The sequence below is a fragment of the Erithacus rubecula genome (assembly GCF_903797595.1).
Source record: "Erithacus rubecula genome assembly, chromosome: 8".
Classification (NCBI taxonomy): Eukaryota; Metazoa; Chordata; class Aves; order Passeriformes; family Muscicapidae; genus Erithacus; species Erithacus rubecula.
This window is the reverse complement of record NC_136659.1, coordinates 32,042,300-32,069,497: the sequence shown is the minus strand read 5'-3', so window position 1 is coordinate 32,069,497 and position 27,198 is coordinate 32,042,300. Positions and strand designations below refer to the sequence as shown.

At 40.2% G+C, this 27,198-nt stretch overlaps 1 protein-coding gene across 1 annotated transcript in view; it reads left to right on the top strand.

Annotated features, from left to right (window-relative positions):
* The window catches only part of LOC306804534 (von Willebrand factor D and EGF domain-containing protein-like), a gene marked incomplete at both ends in the record, with an annotated part of 194,408 nt that extends 167,983 nt beyond the window's left edge, over positions 1-26,425 (top strand). The window contains 6 exon segments of the mRNA XM_079311273.1: positions 6,189-6,288; positions 7,059-7,144; positions 9,370-9,465; positions 24,645-24,740; positions 25,856-25,951; positions 26,421-26,425. Coding sequence (XP_079167399.1) covers positions 6,189-6,288; positions 7,059-7,144; positions 9,370-9,465; positions 24,645-24,740; positions 25,856-25,951; positions 26,421-26,425 — 479 coding nt within the window.
* Between the last annotated feature and the right edge of the window lie 773 nt (positions 26,426-27,198).

Genomic DNA, 27,198 nt, shown 5'->3' with positions numbered 1-27,198 from the left:
TGAGGGTAATTTCTGGGATGAAGGCCTGTCATAACCTCAGCTATCAGCACCTTGAGATGCCCACACTACACCAGCTCCCCTCAAGACAGTGGTGCCCTCTGAGAACAGAGGCACAAATATTGGGCAAAAAATCAAAGCTTAGATGAGACCAACATTTGCAAAATCTCCAGGTTTCAACATAACGTCTTTGGCAACTGATCAAAAATGTCAAGAGACTCAGACACTATTGATAGTTGTCACCATCTTATTTCAGATCAAAATTCAATGAGATCAAAGAACCAGCTCACTCATAGTAAGTTATAATACCTTTGGATCTTGGAGGGATGTGACCTTTGTTTAATAAGAATGTCTGAAAATAATCTAAAATAAGAAGTACTTTACCAAGTGGTATGTTTGTTGTGATAAAATACAATTTTTTTTTTCCCAAATGTGCAGGTTCTAAACCAGGCTTGGAGGACTAGTAGGAAAAAAACATAAGCAGCATTCTAAAAACTAATTTCTTTCCTAAAGTACATCATAACACATTTTATATCTTTGATATTATTATCACTCTGGACAAGCCCCACAGTTCAGTTGGAAATTCTCTCCCTTTGCTTTGTCACCCTGCACTGGGTGTTACAGAATCACAAAGCCACAGGATGGAAAAGACCCCTGGGGACCACCAGGTGTAAATCCTGCATTCTCTTGGAGGAACACTCATATTCAGACATCTAAACTGAGATATCTTCAGACAATTTTAGCAATTTCCATTTGGATCACTGCCTTCACTGCTGACATCTGTGTTGTCTGTCAGAAGTAGAACCCTGCTTTGGCTGCTCCTGCTTTGGTGTAATAAGAATTACAGATTATTTTCCTTCTGTCAGCAGCTGTGTACTCTGCAGGTGAGGGGAAATTAAACAGTTCTTCAAGGCTCTACAGCTCTTTCCCCTTCCTGCACAAAGGCAATAAGATATTTTATTAGTAGCCTAATGTTAGGACTCCACAGCCAAACAGGCCAGCTTTAAAAGCCTCATTTCAGAGCAGTGTTTTGGAGACAGCATCACCTACACAGCAATACAAAACAAGTAGAGGAGGTAAGACCTGTTGTAGTCCATGGGATTCTCCCATGTTTTCTCTTGCAGAAGATGCTCTCTGGCATTTATGGAGTAAGCTTAGCCAAGCACTCCTCTGGTGGTGAGGGAGGTGGCTAAATACCCAATTTTCACTCTGAGTGCCATTTCCAAGGATATGTGCAGTAAAAACCAGTGCATTGTTAGAGTCTCCTCCTGGCAGCTTCCAGGACAGCACCAATCACCTGCCAAAGGGCACTGCAAGAGTGTCAGGGCATGAGCAGAGCTTTACACATTTCAGCTCTGTGAGCCAGCTGAATAAAATCCTAGCACTGTAATAATGCAGAATGAGCCCAAACAGGATTAATGTCATGGTGTTTCTGACATGTTGTCTGGTGTGGCACTCGTGCTGCAGTGATTTGTAACATTTGGGGCTCACACTCTGAGATAATCCTTAGTGTTGGTAGTCACCCCAGAGCAGTTCCTTGTCATCCTGCCTCTGTTTCCCTCTCTACCAAGGTACACAGGTCATCATTTGCAAAGATGCTGCACCCACTGGACAAGAAAAAGGGAAAATTTCCCTGTTATTTCCCTGGGCTCAGCTCATCCCCCAGGATCTGTGCATATGGCCCTGCCTGAGAGCAGCTCTGTACTCCTGCAGCTCCTTAGGGTGCCCTAAGGTGGAACACTTCCTTTCCATTTTATAACAGGATTGAACTTCATGAAAAGTTCCACTTTGGGTGTCATTGCTGGACTTCTTTCTGAGAGACCTAGACCTGAAAACTGATGAAATGTAAGAATTTAAAACAAATTTCTGATCATCCCTTTTGTTTTGGTTTCCCTGACTCTAAGCTCCTTGGATAGGGAGTATCTGGTCACTAAAACTGTACCATTAAAAATTCATTACTTTAAAAAGTCATTCATTTCATAGAATACAGACAATTATTTAAAACCATTTTGGATTATTTTGACAGTTAAGGACTGGTATCTTTCCAGTATTTCAGCAGTCATAAAAGAGCCTCTGAATTTCTGTCAAAGTTATAATACTTTAGAAAAATGTTCCTAAGAGGGTGAAGTCATTAAAAATCTGAACTATTTTATTGGCTTTGCACAGCAGTTTCTAAGACAAAGAGAAGTCTAGAACAGTGCGAGTCATGTTTTCTGCTCAAGAGTTAAGAACACAGCATTGTCCTGACATTACAAAACCACTTTTCAAACCAATTAATTTTAAAAATAACAGGAGAGATGGAATAGTTGGGAAAGCACCATGACTTGACCATATATAGCTGCATGAAACAAGGAAAAAATTTGGGTAGTTCATTTTTTTTCTGACATTCTACACCCAAAAAATCTACCCTATCAAACCAGAAGTCCTTTCCCTATCTGCAAGAGCTGCCAACTGTATTTCCCTGGCAATATGTGGGAAATATACAGGGATATTCTCCAGAACAGCTTCTCAGAAGTGCTCCAAAACACCAAGGACATGTCTTGGAACTTTATCCTGTTCCCCCTTTCTAGGTCATGTCTGATTTCACAGTTTTCATATTTTTCCCAAGGACCTCAGATATTCACTTGTTCTTTGTACAAAAGCTCTTCTATAATTTTTTTATTTATTTATTCATTTATCCTTGCATCTTTTTCTGCAACTTTTCCACTTTTACTGTAGCTTTTCTGAGTGAGGGATCAGACCTGCCCATGGTATTTAAGATGGAGTTCACTGTGGATACAGTCCATAATGAAGTCTGGTATTTTGTGCTCTGCTCCTTTCTTAACAATTCCTACCACTTTATTCAGGGTTTTTTTGGCTGCAGATGAACACTCAGCTGACATTTCACAAAACAAAATGCATTGGTACAACCTAACCAGCACTGCTGTCTGCATTTGTATTCCCAATTTATTCAGTCAAGTTTCTCTTGTTAAAATTCCAGTTGCAATGATGGACATTTCTCTCCCAGCTGAGCTCCAGAATGCTGGGCTATTTAAATATGCAATGAGTTAATTTAATTCAGTAACACATGCTTTAATCCTATGCTTCATTTCACTTATCTGTGTATCTTACATGCAAAAGAAAAGCTTCAGTCCACAGCTTTCCAAAAGAAAAAACAACCTAGGAGCTTTCTTTACCCTTTTTTCACCCTACCCTTGCACTGAACACATTAAAACTTCATCTGCACATTAAGGAACTTAGGTTAATGTATCTTTGAAAGGAAATAAATAATGTACAATGAAACAAGGTAGACTAAGCTCCCTTCAGTGAAGTCTGTCCTGATCTGACTTTTGTGCAAAATTCTGAGCAGGCAATGCTCTCCCAGCTCCAAGCCTGGCTTTGTGTGCCCAGACCAGGGCCTGGGATGGCACAGGGAGTTACTCACTGTGAGATCCAAGCTATAACTCTGCCCTGGAAGACATTTGCTGATTAGGCTTTGGAAAATGAGGGAAACAACGCAGCATCTGGTATTCCTGAGTGCCCCTGAAGTTATTGCTGAGAAACTTATAAAAACTGTATGATCTCATTTTAATGGAAAATAGAAGTTTGGGGATATTTCCCAAAAAGCCTTTTCAAAGAAAACAATAATGCACTTCTCCATTTTCAACTCCAGATTTTAAATTGTAAACATAAACATACTTACACTTGACAGCAAGATTGACCATTTGCAGCAATGTTTTCCTCTTTGCTGTTATTTTTCCCTATCCAAAACCGCTTAGTATAAAAACACTGCAATACCTTTCCACAATTTAGCAAATGCTCACGGAAAAATAATATTCATTTCAGAAGATGAAAGATAGAAGTTTGGGAAAAGAATTTGACACAAGCAGTATATTTCTATTACAGTGGGAAATGTCTTTTAAGTGAATATTACTTTCCCAGAGAACAGTGTTCAGTTTTTATCTTTTGCTATTCACCAGTAATAGAACCTTTTTAAACTCCTTACTATTAAATGTCACCAGAAGAGCTAAATGTTTTAATATCCAAAACACCGTGTTCTTTTCTGACAGTTCAGATGCATCTCAGAATGTGCAAAGGCCAGATGGAAAGTGTTTTATTCACATGGACACACTTGCTCTCAGTGCTGCACACAAACCACGCTGAAATAAAGTGAAATGTTCTTGAATGTCACCGTGCTTGGCACAGCACTCAGGCACCTGGAGCCTTTATGCAACCCTCATCCTACAGGAAAGGCAATCACATTTCATGTGCTTTAAAAAGAGTGGCATATTTTTCACCAGGTTTTGTACTCCTCTTACCTCCACACAGGCATTATTAAGCAATTCTACCTGCTTTTAATTCCTAATTGCAAAGAAATCACCAGACCAGGTTGCTCTGAGCCCCATCCAACCTGCCCTTGGACATTTCCAAGGATGGAGCAGCCACAGCTTCTCTGGGCACCCTGTGCCAGGGCTTCATCATCTCCACAGCTAAATGTCTTCCTAGTACCTTATCTAAACTTATCTTAATCTATTTAGTTGTCCAGACAAAGATGATTTGGGTTTATCCCTTTTTTTCTCCCCCCCACAGATGTATACTTGGAATTTCAGCTATGCACATGTTGATTTGCAAATGTCTAAACCTTCCAATCAAAACTGAATTTAGGTTAATGACATTCTCAATATATACAGTATGGATCTAAAATACAGCAAGTTTTCTAGTCTCAGGAAGGTCAAATCCTAATGTTATATAATTCAGCATTGGAAATTTCACTGTTAAATATCAAATACATTTCTTCAATGCTATTTGTGTCAACATGGTTTATTTAAAAGCACCTTATTGGAGTTTCTCTTTTATACTGCAACTGAAAAATGTGTGAGGGCTGTCATTTTTTTTTTTTTTTGGATGGCAAAGTTCATACTCCATGGCTTGACCACAAGAGGTGAGGAGCTCTTCAACACAATAACTGCATTTAAATTATGTGGCTCCCCAAGAACTAGTCCTTCATTTAACTTTCCATTTCCATAGCCCATTTTCCAGCTTTAAGAACAAAATGTGGTGCATTAAGGTTCTCTTCCCTTGTAACAATACTTAAAATGAATGATGCTTTTTTTTCAGGTCTCTTTAGCTTCATTTTGCTTTTTCCTTGGAATAACCTTGCTTAGCTTCATATCCTTCATAAAAGTCAAAACTCTGCCAGTGAAGTGAGCCAAAGTACAACATTTTTCTCTGCATTCACTTCCCACACACAAGGGAAGATATTTTTCATTCCGCTATGTGAGGTGCTTCTTTTTTTTTCCCCCAGAGGGATGAAGTGCCCCTGATGCACATTTCTTGCTCTGCTCCTGCCACAGACCTGCTCATTCAAGTGACAGTGGTCACCCTGTCCCTTCTGTGATGATTTTGTCCCTTCAGTGATCATTGTGTCCCTTCAGTGCTCTTCCTCCTCCCCTTTTGAGTTTTCATTACCTCTTATTAGAGGGTTACAAACAGAATTGTCAGGTACCTGCCTTAGGTTTGAGGGTCTAAAATTTCCAGGCTCCCTGTACAACAGTTTTTAGATTCAAAATTATCAACATTTGAAAAATAAACATGCTTTCAGCAAATAGCCTGTTTCAGGAGCTTCAGTCCTGTCCATACTCATCCTCTCTCTCCCACAGAATTACATTGCATACTGCAATAAGTCAAGAAACCTTTATCTAATTTGCTGCTTTGTCTGCAGACCTTATGCTACTCATTAAATATTAACATTTTTGCTTAATGTTTTCCATTTTGCTGACAAATCCACAAACAACTCTTTTCTATAAGGAATAATTACTTAATCTCTGTCTCATTGTGAATTCTGACACCTGTTCAGGTTTACTAACCATCCACAAGGCAAATTTGTAAAGAGAGATGGGCAAGGTCTTGAGTTGTAGCTGCATTTGTACTTCATCCATAACTAGCCTTCAAAATATGCACTTAAAAATGTGCATGCTCAGAAGTTAAATATGATTATGTTAAAACCATTCCCTTGCAGACTTTATACAGCTGCTCATTAGTGCTGTATTGCTAATGTGATGCCTACTGCTATCCTGCAGTGTTTTCCTCAGCCAAATTACTCACTGGATTAATAAAATGGGATGAGGAAAGCAGTAGCCTGTGCTGTGCTGGTAACCACAGAGATTGCAATATTGGAGCTGTGATTTTTTCCCCATGTCTCACCCTTGCAGAGCAGTGTGTTCCACCCTGTGAGCTTGGAGGAACCTGCCTGCTCCACAACACCTGCTCCTGTGCTTATGGATTTGTAGGGCCTCGATGTGAAACCTCTATGTATGAACCCACTCAGGCTTTCTTCATCACGTGTTTCAATTAGCAGAAAATTATAACAAGAAAAAAAAAACCAAAAATACATCAAACCACCCTCCTTCTTTTTTTTTCTTATATTTCCCCTTCAAATGATTATTGAATTCAAAGGATAACATATTGAAATAATACAGTAGCTATTTCAGAGCATATATTTACCAGCAACATTGTTGTATTATGTAAAAATATGCACATCTAAATCAACATTTTCTAAATAAAATTGCTTCTGGATAAACAAACAAAAAAAGAAGGGGAAAAAAGGTGCATGTTATTTATAGTAATATTTATGAAATTTAAGATTGTGAGTGAATGCTAATTTTGAGAACACAAAATACCATCCATGCCTATTAAGAGTAATCTGCAATACAGAATACTGCAGTATAACAGTACTCTGCATTACAAGTTTCAAAAGAGGTTCAGTACTATCTGAAAATCAGCCTTCAAACCTTTCTATATCAGCAAAACACACGCACCTCCATCATTACAGTCCTTGCTGCTTATTTAAATATCAGGCTGCCCTTGAGAGGAATATAATTTCAAGTAGCTGGAATACTTAAAAAGCAAATAATTTCAGGTGTATGGCTTCAAATAGAGAGGGAAAGTGGCAGATTCCACCCTCAGTTCACCTCCTGGATTAAAGCTATCAGTTGTTGGCTGTAATGGGGCAACTTTAGGGTCTGCACTGGTGTTGGTGGGAAGAGGTTTTGATCTTTTGTGTGTTTTCCAGTGGTGTGCAGCAGGCACTGTCACAATGGGGGGGTCTGTGTGTCACCAGATGAGTGCCAGTGCAGGCAGGGCTGGAGCAGCCCCTCCTGTGAGACGGGTGAGTGCCTGATCCTGCCCTTTGCTCCCCAAAATCCACAGGGATCTCCCACAGCTCAGTGCTCTCACTGGGAATTGCTGTTGGACAAGGAGAGTCTGAGAGGAGACCAAGCACAGGGGAAAACCTCAGAAAGCCTTGAGTTTATGTAACTATGCCTAAGTTTAGATGTTTACCTAAATCTCAGGGTTTTATGGAGGGAACATACAAACAAAATCTTTTTGCAGCTTTTTAAGCTTGTGTGATTCTGGAGGTAATTCTTAGCATGCTGTGCTGCCAGAATTCACACTGCTCCTCCTGCCTGCATCTCTCACTTGCAGAACACCTACAAAAAGCATCCACAGGAGTGTGGGAGCTCAGGGGAAAGCCACCTCCACCCATCAGTACAAAATGACAAGGTGTGGACTGGAACTAGGAACTTATTTCTAGTCAGGGCTCAACAATTTAAACAGACACAGCTCAGATCCCCCTCTCAGGATCAAAGTACCAAAAACTGGGGTGAATATTTTCTCCAAAGGCACAGAAACTGCAGCACTCACTTGGGACAAGGCATGCAAAATAGTGAAATATTAAAAGATGAGGACTAGCTGAATCAGTGCCAGACCTCTAGGCTCCAGAGGCAGTCTGCCTCTGCCACGGTGAATATTAAATGGCTGAGACACCTTCAGCCTGCATTACCTTTCCTGGAAGGTGAGAGATGTCATTTTAACCTCCATCTCCTGGAGATTGCTCTTCCTGTAAGTGTTAACATGACAGACCTACTGAGAACACATAAATTAGCCCAGTTATGATCCACAGGAAATCACTGGGATTGTCAGTGCTATTCTGATTCCCACTAGCTCTGCTTTTCCTTCTCAAGGAGTTCTGCACTTTTATTTTAGGGGTGGCTTTAAACAGAATCGTTCCAATAGAAGGACAGACAACAACCAACAGTAGCAGTAACTTCCAGAGCAGAATAACAGCAGCAGGATTTTTTTGCCTTTGGTGAAAGGCTGCCAGACTCACCTCTCTGGCACTGTTTTGTGTGCACTGCACAGAATATTTTTTGGGCATTGCTGGGGTTTCCCACTTCAAGTGTTATGATAGGAATCTCAGGAAGAATACAGGTATAAAAATGGATTAAAAAAAAAAAAAAAAAGATAAAGAGGACTTTACCACTGAAAATATAAATGCTAAGAGATTGATAAGATTATGGACATCTATGAACTAGCCAGGACAGTGAGAGGACTAAACCAAATTCCCCTTGAGCAATAAATTGAATACATTTTGACTACATAAGTGACTGCTCTTTAGTCAGAAAAGCCTCTCATCTAGACTACAATTTCACTTTTTTTCCAAACAGACATTTAATTTCTTCTTTAGCTTGTCTGAAACATTTTAGTGACCCTTAATTTATTTAAGCTTAAATGCATTTAATTTATTTATTGGGCTATTCTGTAAGATACTGAAAGACAAAGGGAACAGAAAGAAAAAAGCTGGTTTAAAGTGTCACTCTGCTTTACAATGAAAACTTTATCAGATTCCTTATTATTCACACACTGAATTCCAGTCTAAATCAATTTGAAATTCTAATAGTTTTTTTTTTTTAACAGTCTGGTACTTGCCACATAGAAATATGCAAGACAGCTTTTAATTCCTAATGCCTGTTGTATCATCTAGAGTAATAACAGACACATAAAGAGGCAAAGGGAGCTCAGCCAGTGGCTTTGTTGGTGATGAATGAGCCAATGTGTTGTGGGAACTGGCATTTAAATGAGGCAGAACAAACAGGTTTTTTGGTGCACACCTATTCAAGTCCATGGAAATGCCACAATGCTCTGCTGAACACAGACAAAGCAGCAAACAATTAATATCTCATCCCAGGTTATCCAGGGTGTATTTTATTTGACTACATTTACTACCTTGGGATCAGGCTTGGTGAGAATATTGGAATGGAAATAAATGAACTGTGCGAATCAAAGGAATACATCTGAAATAAATTAAATTATTACATTAAATTATAGTCCATTTCATCTCCCAAGCTATGCTAAAACATCACTGAAATGCTCCCCCTGTGTCGACCATGAAAAAATGCTGCAGCACAACTGACCTGCAAGGGTTGCATTAAACTTTTCACAGCATCACCAGAAATATTAATTCTAATGACATGTGCAGAAGTGATAGAGTGCCTACTCTAAAAAGTTCAACATTATCAGAGATTCATAAAGTCATCCTGTATTCCCATCCAGCTGTGTGCAGTCCTGTGTGCCTGAATGGAGGAGTCTGTGTACAGCCAAACACGTGCTCGTGTCCTTCTGGTTTCTATGGGCCACAGTGCCAGAGAGGTAAGAAAATTCTATTTATCATCTTGATGAAGGGCCCAGGCTCAAAATATAAATATCACCTCTAACATTACCTGCACCCACATGAAATATATCCAGAGAATCTCCTTGTCATAACTACCTGTGCTTCTTTGTTGTTACAGTCTGTCATAAATCCACATTTTATTGTTCCTGATGGTATTGGGAAGAAGTAAGAATAAATGTTGATTCCATAACTAAACTAAATAATAGCTAAATAATTGCTTCAAAGCTACCTGAGTCAGTGATATCATTAATTAGCAACTATTCATTTAAATGTTGAGGCATGGCAGTATTGGTTCATTTTGGCACCTTGTGGTGTGTACTACACTGTGTTTCAGAGCCAGGTGATAATTTACCTGCAAATGGGGCTCACAGTGTCACCTACTTGACCACCTTAAAGTGTTGTGGATGGGAGGATTCTGTAGGACTTCATCAGATCTTTAATTAAAAATCTGATTCAATATTGCTGTGATTATTGCTGGACCTGATTTTGAATCCCTGTCCCAGCAAACAGTACCCTGGGCTTTTCACTCACTCTGTGCTGCAGAAGTCAAATTAATGAATCCTTTAATGACTCAGTATCTCAGGCAGAACTTACAAGAAAGAGAGGACTTAGGGCCCAAGTAGTTGGGAGACCCTGTGCTAAGACCATTCATTTTTCATTTTTCAATATGGATCTAATAATTCCACCTGAATCTGGAAATATAAATGTACCCTTATTATCAAAACTATTGGAACATTAAAAGTTCTTTGCTCCTGCTCTCTCTCTCTTTTGTTTCTCTGGGTCTCCTAGATGAATGTGGTCCTGATGTATATTTTTGCAAGTGAATGATTCACACAGAAAAATCTAATTGCTAATGGATCTTGCTGGAAACTGTTTTTATTATGTTGGGGGTGAAGGAGAGAGTGAAAAGTATACAGACTGTAACTTGGTGATCTTGTTCTTGAGCACAGAAGGTGATTTTCAACATCTAGGTGATTTGAATTTTTTGTGAAGTGCTCTGGTTTAGGCAGAGTTAAAACTTGAAAATAAGTATCCACACTCATGGGATGTGGAATTGATAGGAGGATATAATGGATGGATGCTGAGGGAAAGCAAAGCCTTTCCTTCTGCTTCTTTGAGAAAGGTGGAAGAAACAGCACCAAGGCCAAGTCAGCAAATGTCAAACACTGATCTATATTTCATGGGGAGAAGCCCTTGAGGAATCCCTTTGACAGACTTAAAAGTCTGACACCATTGGGAATATTCTGACCACTTAACTACAAGTATCTAAGGGACCCTCAGGTGCTGGGAATCACATCCCACACTTTTACCACAAACAACACAGAATCAGAATCAGAATCACAGAATCCATCCAGGCAACTGCCCAAATCACCCTTTGGGGAGACACCTTCCCTACTCCAGCTACAAAAACCACTCTGTGAGCTGCTCTCCCAACAGAGGCACCTGAAAAAGGAGCCTGTGCTTTGGCAGTGTTGATCCCCACGTGGTTTTGTGCACAGAACATTTCCTTTCCTTCCCCAGCTGTTTGCATCCCCCCTGTAAGAACAGTGGTCACCAATATCTGCTCCTGTGCCCAGGGCTACACTGGAAGAAGGTGCCAGAAAAGCGAGTTACACATTTCCCTTTGTTTTCCAACAGTTCTCTGACTCCTAAACAGCTTTTCTCCTTTTTGTGCATGTTCCACAGAACATTTAGCTTCAATTTATGCTGTGATCACCTATATTTCTATGAGAGCCCATAAAGCTCTATCTTATACCCAAAACCAACTTGTTAATTTGAATAAGTCAACCCAAAACTGGGAGGAGAACATTTTGCTGGAATCCTCTCTAAATATTTCATGGATTCAAAATGAGTAACATTTGGAGATTAATTCATTATTTTGTCCGAAAGATTTATTTTTTTTGGGGGGGGAGGGGGGGATTAAAGCCAAAGGCCCAAAAGCTGACTAAGATCCTTAAAAATATTAGAACTTCATCGTTCCTGCTTAATTAAGGTAATTGGTTAACAGCACTTCATCGTTGAATTTGTTCTTGTCACTGAAAACTCCCTTTTCACGTTTCCATCAATATTAATATTTGATTCTTGGATTCTTCTGGGGAAATAGGCTATTTTGGCACTTTTACAGACTCAATTGCTCAACAATATCTGTCAGCCAGGGAGTTTAGGATATGTATGTGAAAACTTTTTTTTTATTATTATTATTTCTTAATCAGTTTGAAATTGGCAAGAGGGGAGCTGTGAAAACAACCATTCTTGGCAGGAAGAATCTGTACATTTCCAGAGCATTTTATGTCTCTCACACACACAGGAAAAAAAAAAAAAAAAACAGTAAAAAATTCCCTGCAGCAACAAAAGCCCTCTCATTCCCCACACTGGCACTCTCCCCTCCTGCAGCAGGGAGGGTCGTGACGCACAGTGCACAATTGAATACTCTGTTCTGGCAGGAATGTGCTGGAGGGAGAAAAAAGGAGGAAAAAACCTTATGTTTGGCATCCTGTTTTTGAGGTTAGAGAACATCAGAGAAGTGCTGTTTCCAGCTTTAAACACCCTGCCACATCTCCAGGCAGATCAAAGGGAAGCGCGCTGATGATGATTGCAGTGGAGCAAAGCACTCCCTGCAATCCTCCAAACTCACAGCAGGTTTCTTTCCACTTTCCAAAAGTTTCTCAGGTTTTGTTGTCCATCTTGGTATAATCTTTGCAAAAATGGTTTTTGAGATGATGAAAACATTTTTGTTCTCTCTGATCCAAGCCTTCATTCTACTTCCATAATTCCTACTTAGTCTGGTTTATTTAGCCTAGTGTTACAAAAATTTAAACAAAGGGCCTGTGAATGTGACAAATGAAGAGAAGCATAATTAAGTAGAAGGAAAACACAATTTTTGCTGATTCTTACTGGCCATGGATTGCTAATTACTGAAAAAAACGTTCAGTAATTTTTCTTTTTTCTTGCCTAAAATCAAGAGCACATGGGACAAGTATCAAGATACATCAATAGAAGTAGTTAGTTCACAAGATTTTATAATAAGCAGTTTTTCTATACCTTCTTACTGCTGTTATATAGAATAACTTCTCTTTCCTCTGGAAGAGGTTCCAGATTTTGCAGCTCCTCTGGAGCAAAAGCCTGCAGGGTACAGTAGAAGTCACTCAGCTGATTTTGCAAACTTTCCTCCACACAAAAAGGAGGAAACCAGCTCTCCCAGCAGTGGGAGGCTGCTCTCTGTCCCATAAACCCCTCAGAGTTCAAATGAAGAATACATCTCACCCCTTTCTTAGGCACGATTTCACATCATTTAGCATCAGGCATAGACTAGATTGAGGAATTAGATAATGTATGTGGCATACACTGGAAGGCTAAAAGTGTAAACACAGGCACATGTTCCTAACTCACACACAGACAAATGAAAAAGTGGAGAATAAATCCCTAGTGTGAAGAATTCCCACAGCCCAGCCCCTTTGCTCTTAAACAAAACATATAAAAACTAACATAATATCCATTTGAAATTCCAAGGAGAGCTGAGTATCATGCAGCTCATTCTGCAGTGCCACTAGCAATAAGCATATCTGTATTTATACATTTATCAAGTTAATTTTGACAATCCTGAGGCCTCCTGGGGTAGCTGACAGAGGTGAGACAGCCCCATGGGCTGTGTGCCTGAGTGCTCAGAAATCCAGCTGGGAGACTTTTGGTGCAGTGCTTCTGCTGACCTTCCTGGGAAGGGTGTGGCAAGGAAGAATCAGGAAAAATCAATAAATTTCTGCTTTACAGAGGGTTTTTTTCTGCATTTGAGCATCTTTTCTGTCAGGCTTTAAGGACTCCCTACGAGGTAGCTGAGCACTGAGGTGCACAGGACATTTCAGCTTGCACAGAGCTGTAAAATCCACACAAAGAGTGAGGAAAAAAATACTCATATCATGATAGCAAAGCTGTGATCAGATGTGAAGCTTTCTGGAAGTTTAACATTGCATCATCTCCCATTTTCAAATCAGCAGGACAATGTCAGAGAGACTGCTAAAGGTGAACTTGTGACCCAAATCACAGCTCAGTGGTGTCCCCTGTTGCTACCAGGTGACCCCACGCTGAGAAATGTAAGGGTGGCTTAGCCACAATGATGAATGTGACAATTCTGAGGAAAAAAAATCCTTTTGAAGGATTTTATCACTATCTTAATTGTTTTCTGCACTCTGAATATGAAATTTCTCTGTCATTATGCACTTTTACACTTCTAGCAGAGTTTCAAACACCTCTGACAGCAAATTAGCTTTACTGTGTGCTTACAATGAGTCTATAATCTTAGAAATTTGGGGTGGATTATCACCTGACTAATAAAACCTAGCAAGATAGAGTAAGTAAACTTAACACCAAGGCAGACAAATTGTCAGTTTATTCAATGTTGTCTTTGTTTGACACGTTGATATTGTTTCCACTGCTTTTAGACATTTCTCTTTCCTTCTTAATATCTCACCTTCATGGACAGAGAAAGAAAACTTCTATTTAATTTTGGCAACTTCAGACTCTCAACTGAAGGAGATAATTGAAACTAAAAGTCACACAACCCATCAAAACCAGGTTATTTTTGAACTGAACCCAAACAGGTTCCTGGTTTATTTTAAATACATAGAACCATGACTTAGGATTTTCATTTTTGTCCTGTAGAGTTTGGAATTTCTGCCTTAAGATTTTTAGTTTCATCCCTGTGCAGTTTGTAATTTCTAATACTGTCTGCATGGCAGCCAAAATCGTGCAGGACAGAGTGGTGCCACCACATCTTTTCTATTCAGGCTCGCTCTCCTTTGCTTCCTGAGCATGGAGAAAGGCACCCAGCCTGAAAGTTTGTGTTTTGTACCTAAATAAACATCACTCCAAAAGCCCAGCAAGTGTAAATCAGCGAGGTGTGACTGGCTGCAGGTGCAATGAGTGCCTGGTGATTATGCAGAGCAGACACCCACACCCCGGGTGCTGGTGGCAGCACTGACAGGGAAATGTGTGGTTGTGCCTCCACATCCACAGCCTCCTATCCTCACCTGAGGAGGATTGTTTCCAGTGTAATCAGTCTTGTTGAGAGGGAAGAGGCAAATGCTGGCAGCACCCCAAAATAAAATATTTTTCTGGATCAACTTTGCATTCAGCGCACTCGGACATTAAATAAAAACTGTGCAGTGGTTTGAATTCCCTTTTGAAAAACACAGCTTTAACAATCTGAGATGTCACTGCTTTTCAGGAGGCTTTAAAGCAGGGTTCTGACTGATATCTACTGCATCCTTACAAAAATTATGAACAAAGACAACACTATAGGTCTGCCTTATTTACTATGTGTATTTTCATAGCAGTGCTCTACAAACAACCTTTAAAAATGAAAGCCATAAAAGCAGAGTTTTCTTAAGAAAGGTTGGAATGAAGAGAAGGGGAGAAGAAGAGGATTCATGGGACCACACATTTATCCTTTCCTCTGCTGTCTGCTCCCTGTGAGTGCATCTCTGAGCGAGAAAAGACGAGCCACAGCTCCCTCTGGAGCTCATCAGCAAGCAGAGGTTACAGGAAAGCAGCATCCTCCTCCTGCCTTCCCAGCACACCAGGCACATCTGGAGCCTGACCTCAGCCCCTCTTTTGGCACTGCCTCATGGCCACACAACACAGACAGAGAATTGGGCTTTGCTCCCCGTTTAAAACTGAGAATAAGTTTTTGTGTGCATCTGTTTCATTGTGTTGGGCTCAATCCTGACGAGTTTGCATCACATAAATCATTGCACTGACACTGGGGCTTTGCAGATTGGATCTCAGAGTTAGGAGATAACTATTTCTCCATTTCAGTAATTCCTGCAGCCAGGATTTATGGCCAATTCACAGTGTGCAGTATAACTCACAGTCATTCCTCCAGCTCTGCTTGCTCCTCTTCCCTCCTCCTTTCTCTTCCCTTCCTGGTAGCATGAGGACTTTGCTTGCATGAGAGCTAGAGGCAAACTAATTGGAAATGTGAACACTGGGTTTCAAAGGCAGCTTTTTGCTAAGCAATGTCATATTGTGAAAGTCACTGATTTCCCACATTCCAGCCTTGCCATGTAATGTTTCTGTACATTACTGCCTCGCCAGCTGCATAAGCAGGAAGTTTTACTGCTCAACAAATCAGGCTCCCACCGAGTTGTCATCTTGACACTGTGTGATATATTCTCTGGAATGTCTTCACTGAGTAGCCAGATTGACTTAAGTTATCAAAAATCAGCCAGTTTGCAAGCCAAAGGTCCAGCAAACCTCCTACACAAACAAGCAGGGAACAAACCACATATCTCATCCAAATGGATGGAGGAATAATTTCCATCAGATTTGCTTTTCATACAGCAAGGATGTGCTTAAAAGGAACAAGTTTCCTGGATGGCAAATATGTTTGAACAGTGGGTGTTTGGAAGTAAATGAGCAGCAGCTTATGGCAAACAGACCTGTACCTTCCTGTTAAAAGTATTCTCTATGCAACAAATGTACAAAGCTTCATGGGCTGGCTTGTCCCTTGGTGGGTGCCCAGTCTGGAGAATGAAAAGGAACCACTGATCTCAGTCCTTACTTGATTTTCCAGTTTATGTAACAGAATAGGTTCATATTAGATGCCATCTTCCTCCACTGGGCAGGAAATACAACAGAAGATGAACAAAAACAAAAACAAAACAAAAAAAAAAAAAAAAAAAATCAGGCTACTGCTGTCTTTCCTATTCAGCTGCACAAAACATGATCCGTGCATCTTGCCTGGGGGGAACAGGGAGAGCTGTGACTTCCCAGCAGGAGACAGGGACTCACAGCACAACCTGGGTTTTGGTCTCTCTCAGAGCTCCTCACTGCTCACTCTTAGTAAGGATTTGTGATAAAAACATTAGGTGGCCTTTCTTAAACACTAAATTTTCACATATATATGTAGATGATGCATTTATTTTAATAGGGGGTTTGAGCACATGCATCTGTCTAAATTTATTTTTCAGGAAGGGAACAAGAATACATCTGGGTAAGAACCGAATATATTTCCTAAATAAGCCCAAAAGCCTTATTAAATTTTTTATTCATTCCATAAGCAGAGCATTCCCAGACTACAGCATGAATTTTATTAGAGTAGAACATCTAAATTTTAATAGTCTTTACCTGTATCTTAAAACTGAAGACATGTGCCAGATCTGTTGTATGTAAAAGAATGCCTAAAGTAAAAGAAAAGGGGTTCCTGAATTACTGCATCTCTTGTTGCAGTGGGCTTCTGTGTGAAAATAAGTGCTTTTTGCTCACTAATTGATTTATGAAACAACATTTTGGGGATCTATTTTTTGATTAAAATATTTTTTAAACATTTCTTAAAAAAGGAGCAATCACTTGAAATGCCCAGAAGACAGATGGTCATGGAGATTAATGTTGTCTATTTATCCACAAAAAGACACAGGCAAGACAATCCTCTCTAGCACTGATTTCCATGTAAGCTCAAGCTTATTTGTGAGGCAGATAATAACAGGGTGATGAACAGGTTGGTAGAGTGCCAGTGCAGGCAGCAGTCCTATTCCAAACTTTCTGACCAGGTCCTTACTTTTTGGCTGGGTGATCAGCCAGACCACTGCTGCCTGTGGCTGCTCTCCTTGTCTTGAGACCTGCATCTCCCTTTCCCTTTGCATAGATGAAAAGGAACCAAATTGCACCAAGAAGAATGTGCCCAAATGGCCAAAATTGCAGGTCATCCTCAAGCACAGAGCTGCAAAACATTCAACAGAGTGTGTATGAGTCCTCTTTCACTTCTCATTCAGGCATGACAAGAAAGCAGCTCAACAGAACAATTTATACACAGGCTGGAATGGTTCACTGACCTAATAAAACACAGAGCACTCTTCAGTGAAGAGAAAATGCTACCAAACTCAAGCCTCTAACAAGTTGGGAATATGACCTGTGCTGAGAGTATATTTTGCAATTCCCCACATTAATTATACACTAATAGTTGCAAAGATGAGAATAAAGTAGAGGTATAGACTTTTTCAAATTAATTGTGTTGCAATCAGACTCAAACCAGCCCACAAATGAGAAAAATTATTTATTAATGATCCCAGAATCTCACAGTTCCTAGCAGAATATTCCCCAAACATCCAAATGTGCACCTTCATGTGCTGATTTTGTTTGTTTGATTCCATTCTGAAAGATGCTGAACTATCCCCCAGCTATCCCAACATGACACTGCTGCATGTGCTATTTCACCTGGTGACAGACAACAGACAAAATGAAGATCATGAGACCAAGAGGGAGAAACATTTCAGTCCAAGGAGACTGGGGAGTCCCCTGCCTGCATTTCAGTGACAATCCCCCACTGTTTTCCTGAGGTTTAGGAGTCTTGCCTACCACTCACTCCCAGGGAAACATTTGGAGGTACAGAAGGAGAGATCAGGATCCTCCTTAGCTGGCAGCAAATGTTATCAGCTGCTGGGAGGGATGTGACAGCACACAGCAATGCAGAGCACACCCTGACTCTAGCAGTGCAGCCTAGCAGCTCAGTAGTCTTTCCATATAGTAGTAATTATTTTTCTCATTTTTACCAAACTAATAACTAAATTAGATTTATTTCCTGCTTTAATATCTCTAAAAGACCCCATTAGTATATCAGAGTACACATCAGAATGAAGACCCAGACATAATTAGGCAAAGCACTGACACTGCACTGCTATCTATATGGTTTACAATTTTTCTGACCATTTTTTCTTCTGAAATGTGTGCTAGGTCATGCAAACTAACTCTTATTGCTAGAGCTCTGTGGTAAAGTGAATATATTAGAAATGCAAACTGTCACCACAACCATCACAATTACATTTACAGCTCCCTCTGTGTCTTGTAGTAATTTGTTCTCTTGCACTGCATCCCTCAGAGGTTTCTACCAGATTATTTTTTATTATTCAGAAAGGTAATTTATTGAAGAAGTGCTTTGCATCTCTGTCAGAGGTACGTGAAGCGAGAAATAGGGTGAGCAAACCTCAAAATGATTGGTAGTTTGATATGGATAAGGATCCAAATTTTAGAGCATTGCACAAAATTTGGAATTTAGTTACATGACAAGCATTCTTTCTCCCTAACATCTAATCTGTGGCTATAATTACTGGCATTCAGTGGATCACACATGCAAGGTTACACAGACAGAGATTGCAGAGAAAGTTATTTCTTTATTTACAACACTAAATCAACAAATGAGGAATTTCAGATAAAATCAAGCAGTGGAAAAACATATGAGCCTAAAACTCAGCATGGGCAAAACTATTTCCTCACTGCCCTTGGACACAGGAAAAAGGGGACTAGAAATTGCTGGTGTCCCGGATCCATAACGTGTTTTTCAGAGCTGTGTGCATTTGGGACCTTCACAGCAGCAGATATATTGGTACATCCATCTCACTAATGATCTGTTGAGCATCAGTTATACCCTCTAAAGGGGTGAATGACATTTTTTTTACCTCCACTAGTTTCTGCCAGTAGAATTCAAACAGTAGTGCCCTTTGTTAGAAACATCTTTTTTTGGCCAGAACACACCCATTTGGGGATTTTTATTTTTATTTTTTATTTTAAAGGATTGAAGATCACTCAGCAAGATCAAATCTCTATTTGGAGCCTAGAAGCATCCAAGCAATTGTTCCCTTCTGCAGCCAGGATAATGTTTCATCTGAGCAGTGCTGCCTGGGTGCATAATGCACCCAGAGTGATGGAGAACCTTCTTCCAGTCGATCAATTGAACTGTGCTGTTCTGTGAAACTGCTGCTCTGACCTTCCAGTTTGTGTCCTGTGAAAAGGCATCAGCCACATCCCTACACTTTAAGGCTGCAGTGTCACAGTTGTGCCATTCGTGGCACAGACTTTCTCCACGTTCATTTTGTTTTTTCAGTAGGTGATATACTTTACCTACAAACACTTGAAAAGGGCTAGAAGTGCCAGCTTTAACACAAAATCCACTTCTTTCACATTTACTGGCTTCATCTTTGTCCACAGCTCAACTTTTTCCTGACAAGACCAGTCAGTGGTGTTTTTAAATCTGTCCCATGCTCTGTGTCCATACTGGGTTGTATCTCCCCAGCTACAGCTCTTTGCTTTTGAGAATGTCACACCAAATCAAGGCAGCCACTAAGCAGCAAGGAGGAAACAAACATTAAAACAACATGTACCCATAGAAAAAACAAACCTGAGACTGATCAAGCTCCCTGCTCCACAAAAGAGCAATAGAACAAGTTGAAATATGCACTGGGCCCACAGAGAAGTCATCAGTTCAAAACCAACACCAGCCAGAAATAAAAGCAGTGCCTGTGAATCACCCTGAAATGTCAGCACAGGGATGGTGACTTAAGGGATAAGCTGAAGTATGTATCTACCAGTAGGTGTTCTTTTGGCTGCATTTCTGTGCTCTTTGTCAGCAAGATACAGCCTGATGCATTGCCTTAGCTGGCCTACACAGATGTTACTGCTGGAGGCTATTTTCTCTCTTCCATCCAAAGGCAGGATGCACCCAGAAGCAGGTCAATTTACTCAGCTTCTACAGGGAAAATAAAAATAAATTAAAAAAAAAAAAAAAAAAACAAAAAAAAAGTGAAACAAAAATATTTTAAAAAGAAAAGAAAAGTTATTTTGAAAACTACATCTTCTAATCAGCACTGTCTCTTCATCAGAGCCATGGCTCAGGATACATGATGACAGGTGGTTTTTGGTTCAGAACTAAGTAGTCTCTGCAGTCTCATGGCCAGGAAAGCACATGGATGTTTCAATCCCTGAAACATGGCAGAGGATCTTTTTCTTCTAAGATTTTAGCACCATGGTGTTATATTCCACCTCTTTATCTTTTGACTTTATGAGGGTGGTGATACGAATTATTTCAACAAAATTAAAAACTTTACTTATTATCTCCTAGTGAGAAAAGGTGTAATGAAGTCCTTTTGTCTAAAGTGGTTTAGGTGAAACTAGGGAAGTTTTTGTCTGATAATCCACAGAAGCAATGGAAGTCTGGGGGACATGTCTGGCTGTTTCTAATCACTGTATATATTAATGTATATATTAACCAGCAGATACAGCTGGTTAATAGTGTGCCCCTTCAACAGAGTCAATTCTAGTATCCACTGCCTAGCAAAGCAAGTCCAGTGCTTAACTTTGTCCCCAGTGCCTTCTGGCCTTGCATAACAGGGATATTCTGCCTAATACTGTTTTTATTTTAGTAGAAATGCTGCTGTAGATCAATGGGAACAAAAGCAGGGAGCAGAAGTCACTAAAACTGTGAGTGTCCATGGCTGGTGCTGCTAACACCAGGAAAACAGGCTTCACTTCAAACACAACATTTCAGCTGTGAGGTGGTTTTAGTAATCTCCAGAAACATTTATTTTGCAAGCAAATTCCTTGTTTTGGCTGACAAAGCAGAAGGTCTGACTACCTTAAAGATTTTAGGGCTGAAGAGATGGTGTGCAGCTTCATGGTGGTTGATAAAAAGAGCTGCAAGAAGAGCTTCACTGGGTCAAGTGAGCCTAGAGGGAATAAGCTATGAAAAGGGTCACAGGAAATTTTAAGTGATTGTAAGGTCAAAATGCATTAAAGCCATCAAAGAGAAATAACTGCTGAATTGAACAGAAAACTCAGCAAGTTATGAATGCCTTTCAGCACGTGGGAGGACTGTGCAGGTTTTTTGTGATGTTCTGTGCAACACCTGTGTTTTATCTTAACACCTGCAGCTGCTTGTTACCTTATCAAAATCACCCTTCATCTGAAATAGAGCACAGAACCACGCTGCTTCTTCAACCTGCATTATCACCTTCAGCATGGGCTTACCTTATCTAACCCACCAGTTCAGGGGAAGGGAAGATCATGGACGTGGTTCTGAGCTGTAAATGGTGCCCTTACAGAATTGTGGCACATTTCAGACTCGAGTATATGGAATTCTGTGCTTTGGTTCTTGCTGAAAAGCATGGAAATGTCAGCAAGGCAGCAAGGGAATGATGAAGGCTTTAGTGATACTCACTGACTGCCAGGACCTGTGGATAGCACAGGACTCCCCCTACTCCCAGTGACATATCCTACCTAACTGCAGCAAAGGGAAGGCACAAATGTGTTTATATCCATGGCATTAGGACCAGTCCCCAAGAGAGATGGAAAACTTATCAAACCACTGCTGCCTCTGGGTCAAGATGCCAGGGCTTTCTTAAGAGGAGGGCAAAAAAAAATTAGTCTTTTCAAAGTCATGCCAGCACCTGGGAGGATTGCAATAATTTGATTTGCTCTCCTAGTGTCTGATAATTTATTTAGTTTTCCTGTGAGAGGCTCTAACATTTTTGTTTGCTATTTTGAAATTGGAACTCCTCCACAGAGGCCAAGGCATGGGACTAGAAAGGATCCAAACTAGTTATCATTAACAAATGTTGAAGTCTGCCTGATGGGTATTGAGATGGAGTAGTATTTAAGTTAAAGAAAGGGAGGACAAGGTGGAGATGTCAGGAAGGAAAAGAGGAGAGATAACTCTGCATTCATTCACCTAAAGGTGCTTGTGAATTCCTTGGCAAAAAGGAGAGCAGGCAGAAGATCCTCCAGTTCAGAACAGGTTTGGTACTGGCTTGAGCCCTCAATTCACTTTGAATTAAATTACTTTGGATTTATCACTGAAGTCAGAGATACCATAAGTAATGAAGGCAATTCATGCTTTATTTTCATATCTACTTGGTCATTTGTAAGGCAACTAAATTTAAAAAATAAAAAAAAAAAAAAAGAGAAATGGAAAATTGAAAGTCAGTTTGACCTTATGTGTTTCATTCAGATCAAGACTGGACTTCACCTGTTGCTGAAACCTTTGCTGAATTACAAATTTAACTCCCTGCAGCTGAGTCTGCTGTCAGTACAAAAAAAACCCAAAAAAAACCAAAAAACAAAAAAAAACAACCAATAGGAATGTGATTATTTGTGTTATGTTAAAAATATACAGAAAATGAAAGCAACAAAAGAAAGAAAAAAAAAGTGAAATATCCATCTGAACAAGCGCTACTTGTTCTCATTACCTTTTCTTGATTTTGCTTTCCAAGAGGTGGTGGAAAGATATTGTCCAAGTTTCATATGATATCAAAGCAAAATTTATAGATGGTCCATGAATATCAAAAAGCATAAAGTGATTTTAAATCTAGAACCAAGTTTGGAATCATCTTTTCTAAATTCTGAATGCCTGAGCTGTTTTATAATTGCAATATGAAGTCAAATATAGCACAAAGTAAGACTGTGGATCAAAAATCTCTTATTGGAGATGTGGGATCAAAGGGGAGAGAAAGAGGGAAGATAAGAGATTAAATGATTTCAGAGTTATAGATGCCATGACCCTTTGAACTCATCTAGGTTTTAACCAGTGGTTGCAGCATTTTTTAACAGCTCAGCAAGAACTGTAGATCCCTGCTAGCCTTAGTAAGCAGAGGCCAAGATTACAGCATGGATCAGGAGAGGTGGAGAAAGAGGGAAATGGAGGATGAGAGGTTGAGGGCTGGGGTCCAAGCAGCCCCTACAACCATGGCCATGTCTGCCCTGCCTAAGGGCAGGTCAGGGTGCTGAGGGATCCAGGAGGATTGGCACAGAATGAAATGCAAATGTAGCAGCCAAGCAGGAGCAGCAATACAGCTCTAAAAGCTGCCAGTGCAGCAGCATCTGGACCAAAGGGAGAGACCAGCACACAAAGTGCCACAGGAGCAATATTTCACTACATCAGAGGAATAATTAGGGAACCTAAATCTACCTACTTAAAAATGCCCGATCATCCCTGAGAGAGGAACAAAAGGTTATTCTGCCATCAAATAAAAGATGCTGCATTTTTGCATGGTACCTTTTAGTAACCATCCCTATTTTGAGGCTGTTTTCAGGATTCCACCTCCTGCAGTAGAGGTCTGTGGGGGGACTGTGCATTGAGATCCTGCATGCAGAGACAGTTCAAGAGTCAGGATTGCTGCATTAGTATTCCTGTTCTGCTCTTGCTGCTGGTGAGCTAAAAGGCAGCAGAGCCTCGAGGCTGGTGGAGGCAGTGCTGTGTTTCAGCTGCCAGCCCTCAAGTCCCTGCTGAGGAGCTGGGTGTCCCACAACCACCCATCCCTGCAGGCAGGGGGGAACTACACTGATTTCCATGGATGGGAAGGAGGCACAGGCAGCTCCACTGTGCCTGTAAAGCTCTGAACATGGCAGGAGCCTTTAGGCACAAATGTGTTCTCACACCTTCACTGCCAAACTCCTCCTGACTTGGCTCTCCTAGCCCAGTCCAGCCACTTGCTGTGTTACATGGCTTTTTGTACTCCACCCAATTATCCAATGCCTCCTTCCATGTAAGATGCAAATCATTCCCACTCTCAGCATGCTGGCACTGCCATGTTTCTGAGTTATCCTGCCTCTGATGGCTGCTTCCTACACTAAACTTAACAGGCAAGGAGAGACAGGACAGGAGGAATTCGGGTGCCTGCCTATGGCATCTCCCTACCTCAAAGCAGGTTGGGATTGCAGATGTGTGCCTTCCCAGAAATGGGAGATTTTAATGCTGGATGTTCTAAAACAACTCTGATACATACAGCTTAATCAGAGACACAAAAACTGGCTATTCTATTTTTAATGAAATCAACATAAAACCCATCTGGCTTCTTGTGTTTGTAAGTACATCTCAGCTCTCACATCTAAATTGTATAAAAGAACATAGTAAAAAGGTGAGCACTTTAACAAGTAATGTTTCAAAAGAACAATGGAAGAATAGATCTTTAAGATTTAAGCTTAGTTGAATGCAAAATCATACCCAAAACTGTGCGAAAGCAATCTATTCTCATCAAGGCCTTTCTTCTCCATCTGAGAACATGAAGGAGGAATTTTCCCATATAAGAGTGAAAGCTCTAACAATCTCTGGCCTGTCCACTTGCTTTTCTGAGAATCTTTGTAATCAGTCTCTCTGCTCTGTCTGGTGAGGCAGCTCTTACTAGAGTTTCCACCAAAGAGTTTCCACACATGGCACAGCATTTCCCATAAGGATTTATGGGACCTATCAAGCCTCTGTGTTTCAGATTCTCAATTCCAAATTACTTTTCTGCTTTTTAATTACAAACCAACTAACTTCTGCAAGGAAGCAAGTGAGCCTCCACTAAAATCCTCCCTCATTTTCCAGCTCCCAAGTTCTTCCTTTGTTGTGTCCCTGCAGGTGTCTGTGATCCCATGTGCATGAATGGGGGCAAATGTGTCCACCCCAATGTCTGTGTCTGCCCATCTGGCTGGAGGGGAAAGCACTGCAGCAAACGTAAGCAGATCTACTCCCATCAAACAGTTGATATTAATTAGTCCAGTCTACACCAATTTGCAATCTTTTAATACTAAAAACCAACACAGAATCTGTTTTGCTACTTCAGCAATTTGAAGAAATAATAGTTTTAAGTACAGGTAATACAAAATGCTATAAACACCTGATGCTTGCAGGGAGAAAAAGCTGTGTGGGGGAACCCTGGTTCTGCTTCATGTTATACATCTTGTTATGGAAATTCATTTTTATAGTATTAAACTTGAAGCATTGATTTTATGTTTTAACAGCTTCACATATTTTGCTATATTCTGCAGAGAAATGTCATGTATTTCAAAGTACAGAACTAGCTAAAGCCTGCTATAAAGCTTTCCAAACTGATGTACTCTCAAGGTCATTGGTGCATAATTTGGAGAATGACGTGTTCTAACTCTGTAACTCTGACTACAGTTACATAAAAATGAAATTAAAGAAAAACCTCTCACCCTAAAATATTTTCAAGGAATATTTTTCCATACATGGCTATTCATTACCATGAAGTTGACAGATAAACTGAATAAATTTATAATCAAGATGACATACTGTATGTAAACCAGATTAAAATATTGGCTTTTTACCCTTTGGGTCCTGCTAGTAAATATGATTTCAGAACCAGTGGCTTGAATTTATAATATTAATAATTTATTCAGAAATTCTGAAGGAAGGAAGTGTCTCTCATACATATACACCAGATCATGCACTCACTCTTTCAGAATCTCTGAACAAAAAATATATGCAATAAACATATCAAACTTCACTATGAAAATATTTGTTTTTTACATGGAATATGTAGTAGGCATCCAACATGCATGAATGTATCATAAAGAGATTATTCTTAGCTGTTGGTGAGCTAAGCATGAGAAATGCCAAGTCTCCCATCAGACAGTTATCAAGGATAAATTTCTTAAGAAGAAAATCTCAAAGAATCCTGCACAGTGATGATGTGAAGAACAGAACACACCCATTCCTTTGGAAGTCAGCCATATGGAATAAAGCCTAGCAGGTCACCTCTCAGACAGCTCTTAACACACAGCTACATCCCATACATCCTCTCACTTGTTCTGTGTCAACCTGTTCAGCTGTTTGCCTGCAGAAGTGTCTCAGTGGAGGGGAGTGTGTCACTCCCAACATCTGCGAGTGCTCCCCAGGATGGGTGGGAATGCTGTGCCAGACCTGTAAGTGCTCCTTTCATTACTGCAGATAACTAGATTTTCACACGTGGGATTTTCTGCTGTGTGTATATTGTGTTAGGTTTATGCCTGAACTCAATCATCTTAAAGGTCTTTTCCAACCTAAAAGATTCCGTGATTCTATTACATGTAAAAGTCAACCATAACGTGGTTAGCACCTAAATTCTTCCTCTTATTTGTCAGAACTGTCTTCTGCTGCCAGTTAAATTCTCAAAGACATTTCTAGACTCAATATAAGAAGCCTGACTCATCTCTTTCGCCCATGGATGATGACATCAACCTGTCAGACAAAATAAGTACTTTTTAAATTAAATCATTTGAAATAGAAGGTAAAAAGGAGAGGTCGAGGAGAAAAGGAAATGGAGTACCCATCCTCTATACCCAACTGGCACTAAGCACAGAAATTCTGTGTCTGCTGATCTCAGCGCTGACCCTGTAAATTCTCCTTGTTCAGACTGACCAGGGTGGCTGGAAATATTTGCATTTGGGGGATTGGAAGACCTAGAATGGGAAGAGATCTGTTATTGCCAATTACATCCAGGGTCACTTCAGTTTGTGTCTGCCATTAGCTTTACAGCAAAAGGCTATGAGGAAAATATCAAGGCATTATCCCCTGGAAAGGGCATTATCTCCTTTATCTTCCTTCCCCCTCACACTCACAGAGCATAATTACTTATGGAAATCCTCTGTCAGCTAACTCCCAATGGCTGTGTAATTGTTTCTTTGTGCCAGCTGTCTTCTAGTTCAAACATGGGAATGTTTAAAGTTATTGATGGCATATTCTTGACTCAGTTTATAAAATAAATAAACAAATCGTGCTTGCTCCTGTGAAAGGCAAGTAAGACTAACATTAACACTTTCTGCTGCTCTATGCAGGCACACAAGCCAGGTAATTTTTTATAGATTTATCTAACCTTTGAAACTTTGCTCCAAATCCCTTCATTTGCTAGTCATTCTGGTTTTACTACTTCTTCCCATAGTGGGAGGTTAAATCTTTTTTTTTTTTTTTTTTTTTTTTTGATACAAAAGGGTCTGGCTGAAACTCCCAGGTCCCACAGCAGCCCCAAATTTCTGGTTTTTAAAGAGAAAGAGAGAAGACTATTGTCAGAGAGCAGATGGTGAGGTCTCACAATGTTGCTCCAGGGTATTCACAGCGAGGCAGGGGCGAAGCAGGGGAACAGGAAAAGCTTCATCCTCACAGATGTTAGGATAAGTTTTGCATAGAAGTGTAA